Genomic DNA, 16,809 nt, shown 5'->3' with positions numbered 1-16,809 from the left:
GTTTTCTTTATATACACTTAAAAGATATACCGTAAATCTAGTTTATTCATAGAGGTAGATCCCATTACAGACATGCAAAGTATATGGTAAAAAATAGGAAACTATATGTCTGGCACAAAGTGTTGGAATATGTGTGAAAGATCCACAGAGTATACACAGTACACCATCGCTACGCTATATAAATGTCTCGCCACATATCAGAAACCACAATTCTTGACTATTCAGAGTAGTTGTAGCCAACAGTATAGCACTCCAAACACAGACCATGATTTACTGAGTTCTGGGAAAATATCAAATAGAATCACACAGGTTTGCACTTTTTAGATAAAAACTTAAAATCAGTGTTTCCTCTAGAGCAGTGCTGTACTTTTGTGGTTCTGAGGGAGGACATTTTTCTGACCTACGTGGTGGGGGGCCTATAATGGAAGCCTGTTTTTTAAACCACACCCGGTTTAAACCACACCCATGTTATCACATGAAATGTTTAGACAATTCCCACATTAATGGCGGTAGCGCACCAAAAAACACATGGCTGGTGGTCACTGCAGGGATATCACTCATGTGAAATAAGTTCATGTCATATTAAAACATACCCTTAAATCCATATGCCGCCAGTGCTAACAAACCCCCACAAGGTTCACCTCCCACAGAAATTTTAGATGAGACTCGCAACCCGACCCGCGGGTATACCCGCACCTGAAAATCATTCCGCAGGGTGCGGGTGTGACCCGCTGCAGGACTCTACTTTAAAACACAAATTTTTTGGTGTTACTGTTCCTTTAAAGTAAAATATCCAGCCATGGATTGTCAAATGGAACTTCTGGGAAAATGATGAAACATGGTGGTGCAATGCTCACATAGAATATACCACGGAGGGAAAAGGAGCATTCAATATGGATAATATCGTTCAACCTTCATGTAGTTCCAAAATGAGCAATAAAGCCATTCCACTTACATTATTTATAAGGGTTAATATACAGAATGGTTGAACTCTACTGTATATTAACTCGTCATTTAATGCCTTCGTTAAACCAGAACCCTCATTACAATTGCTGCATTGTATTCTTGGTGCAGATATGTTATCCATGTGCCATTAATCTGTCTGTAATTGTACGATTCTGCTAATGTTTTGCATTTATTTTCTCCAGGGAAGACTCAGATCTGCAAAAAAACGATGAAGTTGGACAAAGCAGACGACTGACAGTGAAGCGAAGTAGAAGGGCCACTGCTATAGGAGGCAGCGTGAGGCTGCTTGTACATAGGAGACGAATGACAACGCGCTTAAACAATACATTTCCTATCCCTTCATTTGCAGCCACAATCGTTTGTCATTAGCTGTGGGTACTTTTTCGTGATTTGTATTGTGTGCTGGACATGTAGACATGAACGTGTAAATATCAATATTTTTTTTTTCAGAAAGTGCTTGTATAGCTTTTGTTTTGCAGCTTTAAACTGACTTTTTACCTGAACGGACATCAGATTTTTTTCCATACGATGGACACATGAAAGGTATGAAAAAGATTCATATGGAATTGAAGCAATATTTGCCGTTTTACCCCCCCCCCCCTCTCGTCGCTTTTTACTGTGAAAAAAAATATCTTGCCATTGTTTTAATGCAAAGCTAAATGGTCTTTTTACCTTCGACTCTTTTTGTCTCTGGGCACCTCTTTCCACCTCGGCGCTCCTTTGACTTCAAGAACAGATTCTCCTTAGGATAACGCCATACACAGCTGAATTGATTGTGCGTATCCAATTGTTGTCATTCTCCAACTCAGTATTGCTGCCAGGCTGACTGTATTATGGCACTGCATATTATAAGAAGAGGTTTTAAAATATTTTAATTTTTTTTTAATGTGTTGGCTATATTAAATAATGTATGAAAGACCCTACCTTACGGATGATCTTTTCATTTTGGGTAACTGACAGTATCAATAAAATTCTGTATTCCCCGCCCAATATTTCTTAATGCATTTAAATATGTATGTGCATATAATAACCCCAGGAGTCACATTTTGACTGACGCACTGAAGCTTTCCTCCATGATGAAAAGCTCTATCTGTTCTCAAGGTGGAAATTCCTACAGTACTAATATATATATATATATATATATATATATCTCAAGAGGGTGACACACCACTTCGGTACTCTACCCAGGCGCACGGTAAAACTTCATATAGCATTCAAAAAGGCCAGCAACACTGGTTGGCCCTTGAGACCACTCTCTCTCTCTTTCTTTCTTTCTCTCCTTCTCTCTTTCTTTCTTCCCTTCTCTATCATTGTACTTTTTTGTTGTAAAAATGGAAAAATAAAAACTTTTAAAAAAAAAAAAAAGGCCAGCAACTCCGGGATTTTTGTGCAAAACCAAAACATATTTATGCGAGCATATACAACCTGTACAAAAATCCCAGAGTTGCTGGTCATATATATATATATATATATATATATATATATATATATATATATATATATATATATATATATATATATAGTAACCTTTCTCATCCTTGAGAAAGGTCCCAGCGTGGACCGAAACGTTGGATATGCATTGTGAATAAAACACATCATTTTTTTCACTAAGAACATTGGAGTGCGGGTCCATTCTTTACTACATATGCAAAAAATTTGACCAACGCACCCATCATCTAAAAAATCCGGTAAGAGTGCGCTCACCACAATTGACTATATATATATATATATATATATATATATATATATATATATATATATATATATATATTAAAAATATATCCTTGATAAAGGCCCCAATGCAGGCCGAAACTTTGGATATGCAGTGTAAATAAAACACATTAACTTTCATGACAAAAGGAGTGCTGGTCCATTTGCTATGTTGTTAGATAGATATATATATATTATATATATAGATATATATATAGATATATATATATATATATATATATATATAGATATTATTGCAGTAGTTGAAAGCAGATTGTCTTGTTAAAAATCCTAACGCATATACAATGTGCCATTTTACAAATGCTTTGCTAAAATTAAAGATGTATGTTTGTTTTTTTAAGGATAGGTAACATCAATTTTTTTAATTAAAAAAATCGTTCGTGTAGAACGAAAAAAAAAACCCACAAAGACATATTAAACTCTTGCGCTCCTATTCAGAAAAGGCGACACGGCGACAATCCATCGTGCAGCGCTGGATTTCTCCTCCCTGGCTATCTCCTATAAGGAAGGCAGGGAGGAGGAATTGAGTGCCTCACGATGGATCGCCGGATCGCCTTTACCGAAGAGAAGCGCAAGCGGAGTTTCAGTAAGTTATTTCTTAATAAAGACTTAGTGATTTAAAAGTTTAATATGTCTTTGTGGTTTTTTTTTTTCGTTCTACACGAACGATTTTTTTAATAAAAAAAATTGATGTTACTGGTCCTTTAAAAAAAACAAAAAAAAACATCTTTAATTTTAGCGATTTAAAAGTTTTGTCTTTTGTGGGTTTTTTTTCGTTCTACGAATTTTTTTAATAAAAACAATTGATGTTACTGGTCCTTTAAGGGTTTGTGATCAGTTCTGGAGTTGCGGGATATTGATCTATTTATCTTAAAAGCATCTTTTCTAGAGAGAACAGTAATTCAAAAGCTGCCTCGATCTCCTCTATTTCTGTGCCAACTGAGAATTCTACATTGAGACTTTAGGGAAAAAGAACAACTGTTTCTTTTTCTTTTGAAGTGCAAATTAGCATGAAGTGGTACATAAACGTATTTCTGTGTCCTCCTATGTCTGAGATGATAGTACAGTATTTATGTCTGACATATTTAAGGGGGCAGCGTAATTTGAGAATGCCCTTTTTATGCGTGCATCTTTGGGTGGCTCCGTTTCATGAACCTTCTTGTGTATACAATGTACTTTGTACAATTATATAGACAGATGAAAGGCTTTGCAGTATATACACATTAATGACAAGCTAGTGGCTTTGTAATTTATATACATTGGCATTTTCCAGAAAAAATCTTTAGCCTTTTGTGCATTGATAAATGTTGTGGGTTAGACACCATGTCTATCTCTTATGGGGTTTTTTTAACTTCATTTGATAATTGATGATGAATTATTTGTTAGATTCTGCGTCTGTTTACATTTCTCAAATTGGTTAAAGCTTCATAGAGATTTAATGAAGTCATTTTTAAAGGGGTGGTTCATTAACTTTTAGTATGTTCTAGAATGGCTAATAATAAGCAACTTTTCCATTGGTCTTCATTATTTGTTTGTTATATTTACTCTTTCCAACTTTCAAATAAGGGTCACTGACCCCATCTATTATTCATATCCCAGTCTCTTATTCGAATCAATGCATGGTTGCTAGGATAATTTGGAATCTATTTACCAGATTGCTGAAATTGCAAACTGGAAAGTTGCTGAATAACTCAAAAAAAATGAAAACCAATTGCAAATAGTCTCAGAATATCGCTCTTTTGATAATACTAAAATTCAAAGGCCAACAACCCTTTAAAAGAGAATACAATGAAACCTCAATTTTACATCCCTGGATTTTTAAGGTTTTTTTTATCATTTTAAACCTTTTTTTTTTTTTCTGGTCCCACCAATAAATAATACAATATAAGTAAATGGAGGGCACACCTAGTTCTAATAAACATAGGCAAATATTAAATATGAGGTGCACAACAAACCATGAGTCGCCCCTACCGAGCGACCAAATATAACAAGTACAGAAAATTGGGTCTGCAGACTCAAAAGGAATTTTCGACTCAGGTGGTGAGATTTAAGATATGCTTTACTTAATAAAACAGACAATGACATCATCATCACAGCGAACAAAAAACATTTCACATTGTCATAATATACATACCACCCTTAAGTACAGAAAAGGCAGACAAGGGAATACAAGTAGCGGATACACCTGCCTAAATGAGAATGACCCCAACGTTTCGGCAAAATAGCCTTTGTCAAGGGGATTCTGTATTCCCTTGTCTGCCTTTTTGTGGTCCTATGAGGGTTCTACTATAGTTCAATATGTATTGGTTATATTGACCAGTGTTATCTTTTGAATAGGGAATAGTAAGTAAGGCACAACCTGCTCTACTTTCCTCCATATATTACTTGCTTAGTGACCACAATTCATGCCTGCATGGCCACTGGAGGAGTTGGTCTTCATTTTCAGAAAATACCTTCTTCTGTGTTATTCTCCTCGTAGCTTGCGCCTACTGCTGATAGACATGTAACAGCTCCAAGCCAAGTAAGATGCAACACCATCTTCAATAATGTTTGCCCAAAACATATGGGACTGTGAAAGCTTCTAAAGATTGTCATGTTTATCAGTGTCTTGACACTTTGTCATGAGGAAGAAAAACCCACAATCCAGTGGTGGAAGTTCTTCTAGTGCAGTAGTTTTCATTGGTAGCCACACACAGTCCACTTATTATCCTCTCGGCAAACTACTGACCGTTTTATTTATGTTAATGAATTAAAAAAGAAAATCCGTCTATAATATCTGGCTACAGCCAATGAGAAACATGCATAGTTCCTTTTTGGTTTTAGTAGTAGGCCCTAATAACTAGGGTATTTATTAAAGAATATACTAAACAGAATTTTGCAGCAGGTCTAGTTGGCCATCATGTATGTATAACTTTACTTGTAAAGCGCAGTTAAAGAGCCGCAGCTCTGTACAGTGCATAAAAGTACAATATAAATATATATAAGTATACACAGGGAAAACAAATCACATAATAAACATATACAGAATCATATCAGGACAAGGAGCTTAAGTACTATGTGGTAAGCGATGTAGTGGGAAGGAGGTCCCTGCCCCTTAGAGCTTACAGTCTAAGTGGATTGCAGGCTAATATACAGTTACACATTGGAGATGAGAAAGTGCACAAGGTAAGGCATAGTCAGTAGGGACAGGACTAGGCTAATGTTCTAGTGCTCCAAAAAAGTAGACTCTTCGTTTTTTTCTTGAAGAGATTAAGAAAGGATTCTTTACGGAGGAATTCAGGGATGGAATTCCAGAGGTAAGGAGCAGCAAGATAGAAGGATTTGAGACGAGAGGTGGCAGTGGATGGTGTGAAGAGAAGGTGACACGGAGAAGACGGCCAGGAGCGTATAGTGAGACGAGAAGAAATATAGTGAGGAACAGAGGAGTGAAAGGCTTTGAATGTTAGTAGAAGGGTTTCATGTTATTCTGTGCTCATGAATAGCAACATTGATATAGAGCCATTATGTTAAACATTGTATGATCAAACAGGGGACTTGAACCCGTGAACAAAACAATCATCACAGAATGTACCAATAGGTTAGAGAGCCCCGTCCATATGAGCTTACAATCTTAATGGATAGGCAACAACTAACCGATGTTGAAATGATTTCAGAAAATTCTTTATGGCATGTTGGTTTAAGTGATATTGTAGGACTCACTGCTGGGTGCCAAACGGTCTCCAGAAGCACCGATGACGTCGGAGTAATTTATATAGATTTTTGTGGGTGAGCAGAGGCAAACGAGTCTAACATTGCCATGTGTAATGCTAAGTGTTGGCTGGAGCAGTGTAACGTCACTTCCATGGGAGTCTGGAGTGGAAAATTGCATTTTATCATCACCTGGCAGTAGGATTGGCTGGTGCCAGGATAACACTACCTCTCTGAATGCATGTGTGAGATTTGATGGGACATTCACTAAGAATCGTAGTTGCGCTCAGGGGAAGCGTAAGGTTTCAAAGTTGCGCTAGCGTTAATTCGCCAAGCAAAGCGAAGTTACGCTAGCGATGGTTAATTTGCATACGGCGCCAAATTGAAGTTGTAGTGGAGGTATATGTAGCACAATCCTGGGAAACCTTCAAAACAGCAAATAAAATTTTTATTTTGCCGTACACATGTGCCCACTGTATAGTTAAGTTGCCATGAGTTAGGAAATGTAGGGGGGAAGGAGCGTTTTTTGGGACTTAGAAAAAATTTTAACTTTTTTTTGAAGCAATCCCTATCTACTCTATTGCGCTTCGTCTGGTCTGAGGTGGCGAAGGAAGTCTGGCGTAAAAGGTAGCGTTCAGAATAATTCGCGCGTTAGTGAATTTGCGTAGTTACGTCCGTTGCGCAAATTCGCCAGGCGTAAGGGTGCGAAGAAACACTAGCGAAGTTACGCCAGCGTCCGTTAGTGAATCTGCAAATTAACGAAAATCCCCAACGCTAGCGAATTCACTCTAGCATTAGGCGCTTCGGCGCTTAGTGAATTTGCCCCTGGGTCTCAAGCACTTGTTGTGTGGATTGTAACACTGACACTGAGCCATGCATAGATCCCCAATATGAAAAGAAAAATACACAAATACCTGCCTTCCTTCACCAGAGTGCTGTCTATTTCCTTGGTTTTGAGTGTGACATGCAGTGGGGACGCTGTGGACTGAGCACCCAGATGGAAGTTTAGGAGCAGCCACATGGAATTGTGAGCTTGAAGCGGCCCCTTTGGTTAAGTTGCGGTATATTACACACCAACCTCACTGCTTGATAATTTGTAACGACCCCTAAGCTTAGCTTCTCAACAGCTGCTCAGAGTCGCAGACACTTTCCAACATGGTGAATTAATTTTGAAGTTCTGGATCATTGCTGCTATTGGCAAGCTGAAACTTTAGGCTGGCGTAATACGTTCATTATATAAAATATGGCATTTTTAACCACATTCATTATTATGGTTTAGTTCTCCTTTAAGCAGTTCCCAGTAGTGCAATTCTGGATGGGAATGCTAAAACGTTCTACACTGGGGCAACACTTGGGTCCCACATTAACTACATAGTTGGTGTGGGTCATCTTAACACACCCTCTTTACATTTTATTTGCCATTTAGAGTAATTTGTACTTCCTTTGTCTTGTACACCAACTGCATAAATGTTAAGCAGTGTTTGTCATGGTTCCTATCCAAGATTCCTTCTTGGAATCATTAACATTAGTGGCATAGATCTTAGGAATCACTTCTCCGATCCACAGCAAAATGCTAGTGCTGTTTATATGTTTTCTTGTTGATTGTGTGGGGTTCAAATTAATAATAGTCTGTCAGCCTAGGTTACCTGTTAGACTGTTTTTGGTTAGAGAAGAGAATATTGGTTCGGGCTGATTGTTGGGAAGATAACAGAGCAATATACAAGATGCCTCTATTCATTACACAAGCCATTTCAGAACTAAATAAACCATCCGTTCCACATTTATATAACGTCTCCTAGATTGGATTTATTACAAACACAGCCGTTATCCTGCAGTGATAATATCATGTATAATGTTTATTACCAGCATAAACACTATCTAGATGAACATTAAAACCAACATTCGCCTTGTTCTGCAGCTTAATTCCTCTTAGCGGCTTAGTAGAAAATTTACTTGAAGTTAAACTTTAAAATTAGGTTCACAGTTCAACTTTGGTTTCCTTCATTAATGTATTCATTTTTGCCAGTGCTGCTATTAAAATCCACTTTAATAAATGTCTGCCTGCCTGCTGTGTATATAGGGACGCTGCACCACAAAAGCTTGTTTGTAAAATTCCATCTAATGTAGAAAGGGAAGGCAAAGCTCTAGAAAGCAACGGAGCCAGAGGTAGTTTGTGTCTTTAGATGGTCATACTTGCTCCGATTTAGCCAGGGTTGATTTTCATCATGACCACCTGGGCATATATGGTAAATAGGATAATCCTACTTTCCAGTATTGTCTGCCCTGGAAGAAAATTTCCATTGGTCGGCTGAAAGGAAGTGAGGAGAGGTCGCAGCTCCTCTTCGTCTGAAGCTGTTCTGATTATTCATGTTGTTGACCCCAACAAATACAGTAGGAAAGTAGCCAAACCCCTCTCCTTCACACCCCTCACTTATACTCATGTTCCCACTTTAAGAGCATTCTCTTCTTTCTTTTTCACATTTCTATCTCTCATCTACTCCTGACCTTTGCCTTAACATTCTACATTCTCTTAATTTATCTTCTACTCTCCTTCTTCAATCCTCTTTTGGATTCTCCTTTCTGTTCTTTCACCCATAACTTTCTTCCCTTCCTTTTTCTGTTTCATTCCCTTTCTGCTCTTCTTATTCTTCTCTAGTATGCCACCTTCCCATGTTCTTCCCCATCCCAATTCTTCTCCTCTCTGCCTCCCTTTGGTTCCCTTCCAATTTGCTTCTTTTTAAATGTACACATTTTATTTCACTTCCGTTCCTTTTCATCTTCTTCCCCTTTCTCACTCATTTCCCATTTGCTACCTTCCCATGTTCTTCCCCATCCCAATTCTTCTCCTCCATTTGTTGAATGTCTTCCTGAACTGTTGAACGCTGAGATTCTCCATAGGAAGAAAGGCCTTTGGTTTTTTTAGAGCCTGTGGTTCTGAAATCATGTCTTGGCATGATCTTTGTTGGTCAACCATTCATGCGGAGGGTAACAATGGTATTGAGTAGCCCTCCATTTATACATAATGTGCCTGACAGTAGGGGAATCCAAACTCTTTAAAAATAATTGTTGTGTAACCTTTTCCAGCCTGGTGAGCATCAATAACTTTAGAAATCTCCATTGTTGGAGCAATGACACTTCCACAAATCTATGTTGCCAAGAACAGACTTGGATAGTAAAGATCCAGATTGTTGTTCTTTAAATAAGGCAGGGCCTCCCATACATCCCCTTCATATGAACTGAGAATCTTAGAAGTTCGCAGACATTTGCAACACACAAATATGCAACTCTTGATCATTTACTTCAATAAATCAATGAAAAAGCATTATGTTTTCACTGGTTGAGATGGGTTCTCATTATCTAGTTTTATATACAGTGGAACCTCAGATTTGCATTTAAGTTTTCACCCATTTTACATTGTTGTTTTGTGGTGCTACCTATATATTTTGCATAATACGTTTCCCTGATTTTACATTTTCCTGGATTTTATACCATTTTTTTCTGTTTCCCTGAAAAACATAAAATGGGGGTTCTACTGTATATATACCTGTATGTTATGCCATATGAATGCAGAAATATTGAATTTGCAAAAGGGTTCACCAACACTCAAACACCACTGTACACAAAACGGTGTCCATTACATTGATCTGCTCTTAAATAGCTGCTTGCTCATATTAAATTAGTTTTCTGGACTTTATCAAATGAAATCATTCACATTATGCCCAGATAATGGCTCTCTAGTATTAACCATCATCTACACCACATTTAGCATTGGCATGAAAAAGTCTTGGAACATCATCATTTCCGTAATGTTAGCATCGCTGTCAGCTGTTTATTCTGGTCGTCCATGTGGGAAGAAGTCAGGTTTTGTAAAACAGAGAATGGAATTATCTTCTGTTGATGTCATCTGTGCTTTTTCCAATGCCTGAGGAGATGCAGGTTTCTGTAGAGGAAATCAGAGAGTGATTGCAGGAAATGAGAGGATAAGATATTCATTGTTATTAATGCACCTAATAATAGCCTGTAAGAAGAGACAGGTGATGCTCCCTTGGACACCAATAAGATCAGACCGTTTATGATCTGATTTAGTCCTTCCCATTGACAAGCGGAGCAAATTCTAATTATTCAGTGTTGTGAACAAGCTTCTCCTGGGGCTAATTACAGTTCTGAGATGTGTGTGGTCATCAACCATAAGCTGCACAAGTAGAACAAGATCAAAATGAGCAAGGGCAAGATGGATTTTTTCTATAATTGGACGAAACTTGCTGCATTTAAAAAGGACAGCACCCAATGCATGCATTTTCTAGACCTCATTAATATATTACTTAGAAACAACAACACTTTTAGAAAGCATATACTGTATATTTATGCCACAGCGTTATTTCCTTATTATTATTATTGTTCGCTTTGGTTCCATTCGCTTTTAGAATCTCAGTTTCCACTTGTCCTTTTCCTAATATTGCTTATGGTGGCCTTGTGCTCGTCTACGTTGAACAGATACAGTCATAATAGCAGTCCCTGCAAGGTCTTTGATGAAAACTTACTCAGGCAGATTAAATCACCAGTTACTTTGAATATCAAACCTGCATAACTGATTCAAATCTGACAAACCGTGCAGCCAATTAGGTCAAAACAACCAAACTTGCCAACTATATCATGAGCATGGCCAGCTTTGAGGCCTATGCAACAAGTAGATAGACGTGTTATATATATATATATATATATATATATATATATATATATATATATATATATATATATAATAACATATCTCTTACAATTTATTAGAAATCCATTGCATAGCTACCTTTTTGTTAGATACGTTCTTCTACCATCTAATCTTACCTTTACTTGGCCCATTTTCAAAGGGCTAGGACAGGAGTTCCCAACCTTTTTTTTTTAACCCATGAGCCACATTCAATTATAAAAGAGTTGATTATTAGCACAAGCATGAAAAAGTTCCTGTGGATGCCAAATAAAGACTGTGATTGGCTATTTGGTAGCCCATACGTGGACTGGCCGCCTACAGGAGACTCTGTTTGGCAGTACACATGGTTCTATGCAACCAAAACTTGCATCCAAGCCCATAATTCAAATGTAAGCTCCTGCTTTGAGACCACTGGGGGCAACATTCAAGAGATTGGTGAGCAACATGAAGCTCAAGAGTCACTGGTTGGAGATCACTGGGCTAGGAACTGTCAAGGATTAGGTAGGGAGCGCTGTGGAGGCTGATGAGGGAAGGACGAGTCCTTGAGGCAGGGGCTGTCTGTGCCAAAGGGAACACGGCAAGGAAAGGCAGGAATGGGGTGACGAGGGCGATGAGTCAGACTGGAACAGGTGCAGAGTGGAGCAGGACAGAGAGGACGAAGATCAGGAATGGACTTGACAGGATGAAGAGGGCGATCAGTCAGGCTGGAATGGGTGAAGGGGTAACAGGACGAGGTCAGGACAGGAACTGACTGGATAGAATGGTGATGGCGTAGATTGGGGGCAGACTGATAGGATGATATAGGACGGTGAGGGCATAGATCTGGAGGACAGGATAACGGGAGGACAGGTTTGCAGGAGGACAGGATAGCGAGAGGAGACTGGGCAAGAAGGGGACTGGAGCAGGATGGCTTAGGTACAAGGCAGAACAGCAAGCAGAAATCAAAGGCAAGGTCAGTTCAAGGTGAAGTCAGGGAAAGGTAAAAGGTAGAACAGGAAGCAGAAATCAGGAACAATTTCAAGGCTGGAAGTACAATGTAAGGTAAAGGTAGGGAAGGACAAGGCAGAATCAAGGGAAAAAGGGCTAGAGTGGGAACAACCTAGCTAGGGGCGTTGCCACAGTACTAGTATGGCCACATAATGTTCCGGCCAGGAGTGTTCGGAGGGCTGGCCTTAAATAGGGCAGAGTCAGCCCTGATTGGCTGACTGCAGCCGGGCTGGGGCTGCAGAGGCCAGGTAACATATAGTGAGCAACCACCTTTGTGGGTGACCAGGGTGGAGGCAAACAGCTGAGGGGTAGCCAGCCCTGGAACCCTACAGGCTGCTCACCTGGCCAAACGGTTAAGGCATTGAGCCAGAAACCCAAAGGTCCCTAGCTTGAATCTCAGCCTGACTGAAACACTGCAGGAAGACTACAAGATGCAAACTTGTGGCCCGTAGAACCCCATACTTTAAAGCAGCACCGTCCAACTTCTGTGGTATAGAGGACCAGAATTTATGTGGCCGATAATGAAAGCCAGTATTGACCATTTCCAGTTTATAAACCACACCCACTTTAAGCCACATCCATGTTAACTTTTTAGACCATATCCACATTAATGGTGGTATGGGTAATGGTGGGAGCATAGGGCAGGCAGAGTATGGCACACACAGGGAGCATAGGGCAGGCAGGGTATGGCACACACAGAGCATAGGGAAAGCAGAGTATGGCACACACAGGGAGCAAAGGGCAGTCAGAGTATGGCACAAAAGGGGAGCATAGGGCAGGAAGAGAATGGCACACACAGGGAGCATAGGGCAGGCAGAATAGAGCAGGAGACAGGGAAACTTATCAGGATCACTCTAAGATGAACAGTTTGAGTTGTATGTATGTATCCGCTTTCAGTCTGGATATGGGGTGTGAACTGTACAGGGCTTTAGGGGTGTAAAGAACTCAAAATAATAACTCAAAAACCACAAATAATAATATAAAAAAAAATATGAAATGAAAATAAATTGCAAATTGTGTCAATTTAAGGTAATTTAAAGGTGAACAACCACTTTAAAAGTCAGTGTAACCCCTTGTTTTACCCTAGGCCTAGAAAAATGTTTAAACCAGAGTAACATAGCATAGTAACTTAGTTTGAAAAAAGAAACATGTCCTCTAAGTTCAAACTATAAGAGGCACTTATAATAAATGCAGCTTGCTGGGCTGCACTGATTGGCCACTAATGGGGCTGAAATGAAATGCAATGAGCGCAGAGCTCCAGGCTGGGTTTTCCAGAAGTGTTCCATATTTCTCACATGATCTTATAAACTTAGCCCTGAGCAAATTAAAAAGAATAATCATGTTTTAATGAATATAGATACAAACATAGAGAATAATCATATGCGGTGAAGCTTCGAGAAATTCCATTACAATGCGGAGAATATTCATCTAAGGAACAATAGTAATATTTCTGCTCCAGTCCTCCCTGACGTCAGGGCACCTTTCTAAGCCATTAAACGTTGGGAATAATTACATTGCAAATGGCAGTCCCTGTTCTGGTTCCAGCCTAATCAAAGCATTGAGAGGAATCATTGCATTTGAAAATGAGAGCCCTGGGGCGCGAATGTAATTCAAGACGTTAATTTAGTGCGGCTGTGATCTAATTGGAGAGAATATCATTTGTACTTTGTGCAGAAAATATAAAAAAGCCGGTTTACAGTTCTTTCTCATCGGTGCTGGAGTTGGTAATGAAACATAATTCTAATTGTACACTTCCACATTATATTGCTAAAGGTACAGCATTTGTCAAACATTAGATACTCTAAATGTATATGAAATGTTTATATACAGTCATAATCAAGGAGGTAAATTCAGGATTGAAAAGATCTCCTTCTCAGCATTGAGCTGCACGCTGCTTTGCTCGTATTAAGGCTAATATTGCATTTTCCGATGCGAAAATAAATAGATTATGGGTTAATAAGTAAACTGTGCAACGCTATTTGGCACCCTACCAGCAGTCATTATCAGAGCCGCTATTGAGATAAAACATTCAGCAGCAAGTAACCAAGGAATTCACAAGTAGTAGTTATGTCTGTGTAAACACAGTGCGGCCTGGAATGTTACTTGTGAAAAAGCAGTAAGAGCAATACTTATGTTATATTGCAAATTCCAGTATGGGGTGTGTGCATGGGACCTGTTCTAGTTAAGGGTTTTCCAACAATATGGAGCTTTGTGCAATGGTTCCCCAACTGTGGGGCTGCCCGATGGCTAGTTGGATGGAAAATTTGATATACCCCAAAGCCCAGCTTGAGCATCAGTTATGGTGGGAATTGGGATGAAGATGTACTTGTTGCCATAGATATTCTTGGAGCTATGACTGAAACACTGATATTCTCCTATTTCTGTTTTGTACCCATATCATTAGCTAAAGGTGGCCCTGGCCAAAGGCTGGACCTTCAAGGGGGCCTGAAATGAAAGGTTTTGACAACCATTGTCTTTTTTTTAAAAGATTTTCTTTATTGATTTTCAATTTGCATGAGATAGAAGAAAGGAAAAGGAAGAAAGGATAAGTAAAGCAAGATGAGCATTCCCCATTGCATAACTTACACCCCCTTAGAGTATTGCATATCCTATATTTGCTCAACCACAATCAGGTTACCATGTCCATTTAAGGGATCGCCAGCCAAATTTTTCAGGGTAACCACAGGCAGTATATGTCAGTTTTTGCCTAGGGAGGGTGTCATCCACTAGTTTTTTCCAGAAGCCAAGTGTAGGAGGTTCCGGTGCTTTCCAGGTCAAAAGAAGGGCTTTCCTGGCATAGTGGAGCAACTGCTGTAGGCACAGTCTATCACAGGAGGGCATGGTAAGTCCTTCAAATATTCCAAGGAGACTAAATTCCTGTGACCTTATGTTAGGTAGTCCCAAAAATGTATTCATGTATCTAAGTATTGTGGCCCAATATTGTTGAATCTTAGGACAGCCCCAGAAAACATTCAAGTAGGTGCCAGCTTCTGCATTACATTTTAGACATACATCCGGATGACCCTGATACATACGTGCCAGCCTGTGTGGGGTTAAATATACTCTGTTTAGGAATTTCATGTGATTAAAGCGATCTCTGATACATATATTGGTTTCTGGAATTTGTTCAAGTATCTCTGCCCATGTTTCTTCATCTAGTGATGGGAAATCAGAGGCCCATTTTCTACACACTTGATGTATGGGTTCAAAGTTCCCTTGAAGCACAATTGCATAAAACCAAGGGGCTTGGTCAATTCTGGTCTATGAAGGTAACGCTCTAGGGTAGACTCAGCTATCTGTGGGGTCCCCTCCGGAAATCGTGCCTGAAATGCTTGTCTTAATTGTAAGAATCTAAAGAACATCTGGTTATGAAGACCATATTCCTCCTTCAGCTGGACAAATTGTTTCAGTTCACCAGTTCCAATTATATCCCCTAGGTATTTCACTCTGGCATTAGCCCAGAAACTAACCTCAGGCAAGGATCTGAATTCTCCTTGTGAATTATTACCCCAGAGAGGGGTCCATTTGGACCAGGTGTGAGATTTTTTGTGCCCTGACACTACCATTTTCTGAAACACCTGGATTACTGTTTTCATGTGGGGGGGGGTCATTGGGTACAATGCAGGTAAACCTCTAAACAACTGGTTGGCTAGAGCTTCGAAGGAAGAGATGACTGCCGCCTCTACTACTGTGGCCTGGTTACTGGGGTCCGGATGGAGCCACCACCATGCATACACCAACTGGCTAGCATAGAAATAATTTTGGAGGTCAGGAAGGGCTAGTCCCCCTTTCTTTACTGGGGCCTGCAACATTTGCATGCTGATCCTTGGCCTCTCTCCTGCCCAAATAAAGTCTCTGATATATGCCTCAGGCTGCTTAAACCAAGCTTTTGGGAGTGTAATTGGTGCATTGTGGAACGCATAAAGGAACTTCGGCAGGTATATCATTTTAAAAATATTGACCCGACCTGGGAGGGACAAGGGTAAGTTGGCCCAATGCTGTACTTTAGTTTTCAGAGATCTAACTATAGGGGCTAAGTTTAGTTCTCCATATTTCTTTGGGTCTTTGTGGATTATGATACCCAAGTAAGTGAATGAGGAGACCCATTGAAGTTGTGTGTCTTGGTCTATTTGCATGCCCGTATCTATTGGGAATATAATTGACTTCCCCCAGTTAACCCTAAGGCCTGAGAGTGTTCCAAACTCATTAATTTCCTGCAATAGTATTGAGAGGGAATCTTTTGTGTTGGCAAGGTACACCAGCATGTCATCAGCATAAAGCGAGATTTTATGTAATTTAAGTCCCTCAATATTAGGGTTGTTTCGAATTCTGACAGCTATTGGCTCTATAGCCAGGGCAAAGAGCAGAGGCGACAGCGGACACCCCTGTCTCGTGCTTCTTTTCTTTGGGGGGCGGCTGATTGGGGTAGTGGCCCTAAGCTGGCTGGGGCCCATGAGGGCGGGCCAGTCTGACCCTGCACAGGAGTTTCCCATTTTGGATTTTGTAAGTAGTGTCTGCGACCTGCACATGTTCAATGTCCTCTGAGCAGCTGTTGAGATGCTAAGGTTAGGGGTTGTCACAAATCAATCAAGTATAAAATTAGGTTTATCTGTAATATAAGCGAATGCTACAGGGCTGATTATTATATTCTGGTGCTAATTGTTCTGGTTTCTGTGCTGTCATGTACAATAATTATATACCAATTATCTCCAGCCTTATATTATGACATTTAT

The 16,809-nt window shown here is 39.6% G+C and overlaps 1 protein-coding gene across 2 annotated transcripts in view; it reads left to right on the top strand.

Moving 5' to 3' along the window:
* The window catches only part of pds5b.L (PDS5 cohesin associated factor B L homeolog), a 74,539-nt gene extending 72,650 nt beyond the window's left edge, over window positions 1–1,889 (top strand). The window contains exon 36 of one of the 2 annotated variants that reach the window (XM_041581112.1): window positions 1,149–1,889. In XM_041581112.1, the coding sequence (XP_041437046.1) occupies window positions 1,149–1,178 (30 nt within the window). In that variant the 3' untranslated portion in view covers window positions 1,179–1,889. 2 annotated transcript variants of the gene reach the window in all.
* Window positions 1,890–16,809: the final 14,920 nt, after the last annotated feature.

The sequence above is a fragment of the Xenopus laevis genome, chromosome 2L (assembly GCF_017654675.1).
Source record: "Xenopus laevis strain J_2021 chromosome 2L, Xenopus_laevis_v10.1, whole genome shotgun sequence".
Classification (NCBI taxonomy): Eukaryota; Metazoa; Chordata; class Amphibia; order Anura; family Pipidae; genus Xenopus; species Xenopus laevis.
Note: the sequence above shows the minus strand (reverse complement) of the source record. Positions and strands in the feature narration are given on the sequence as shown.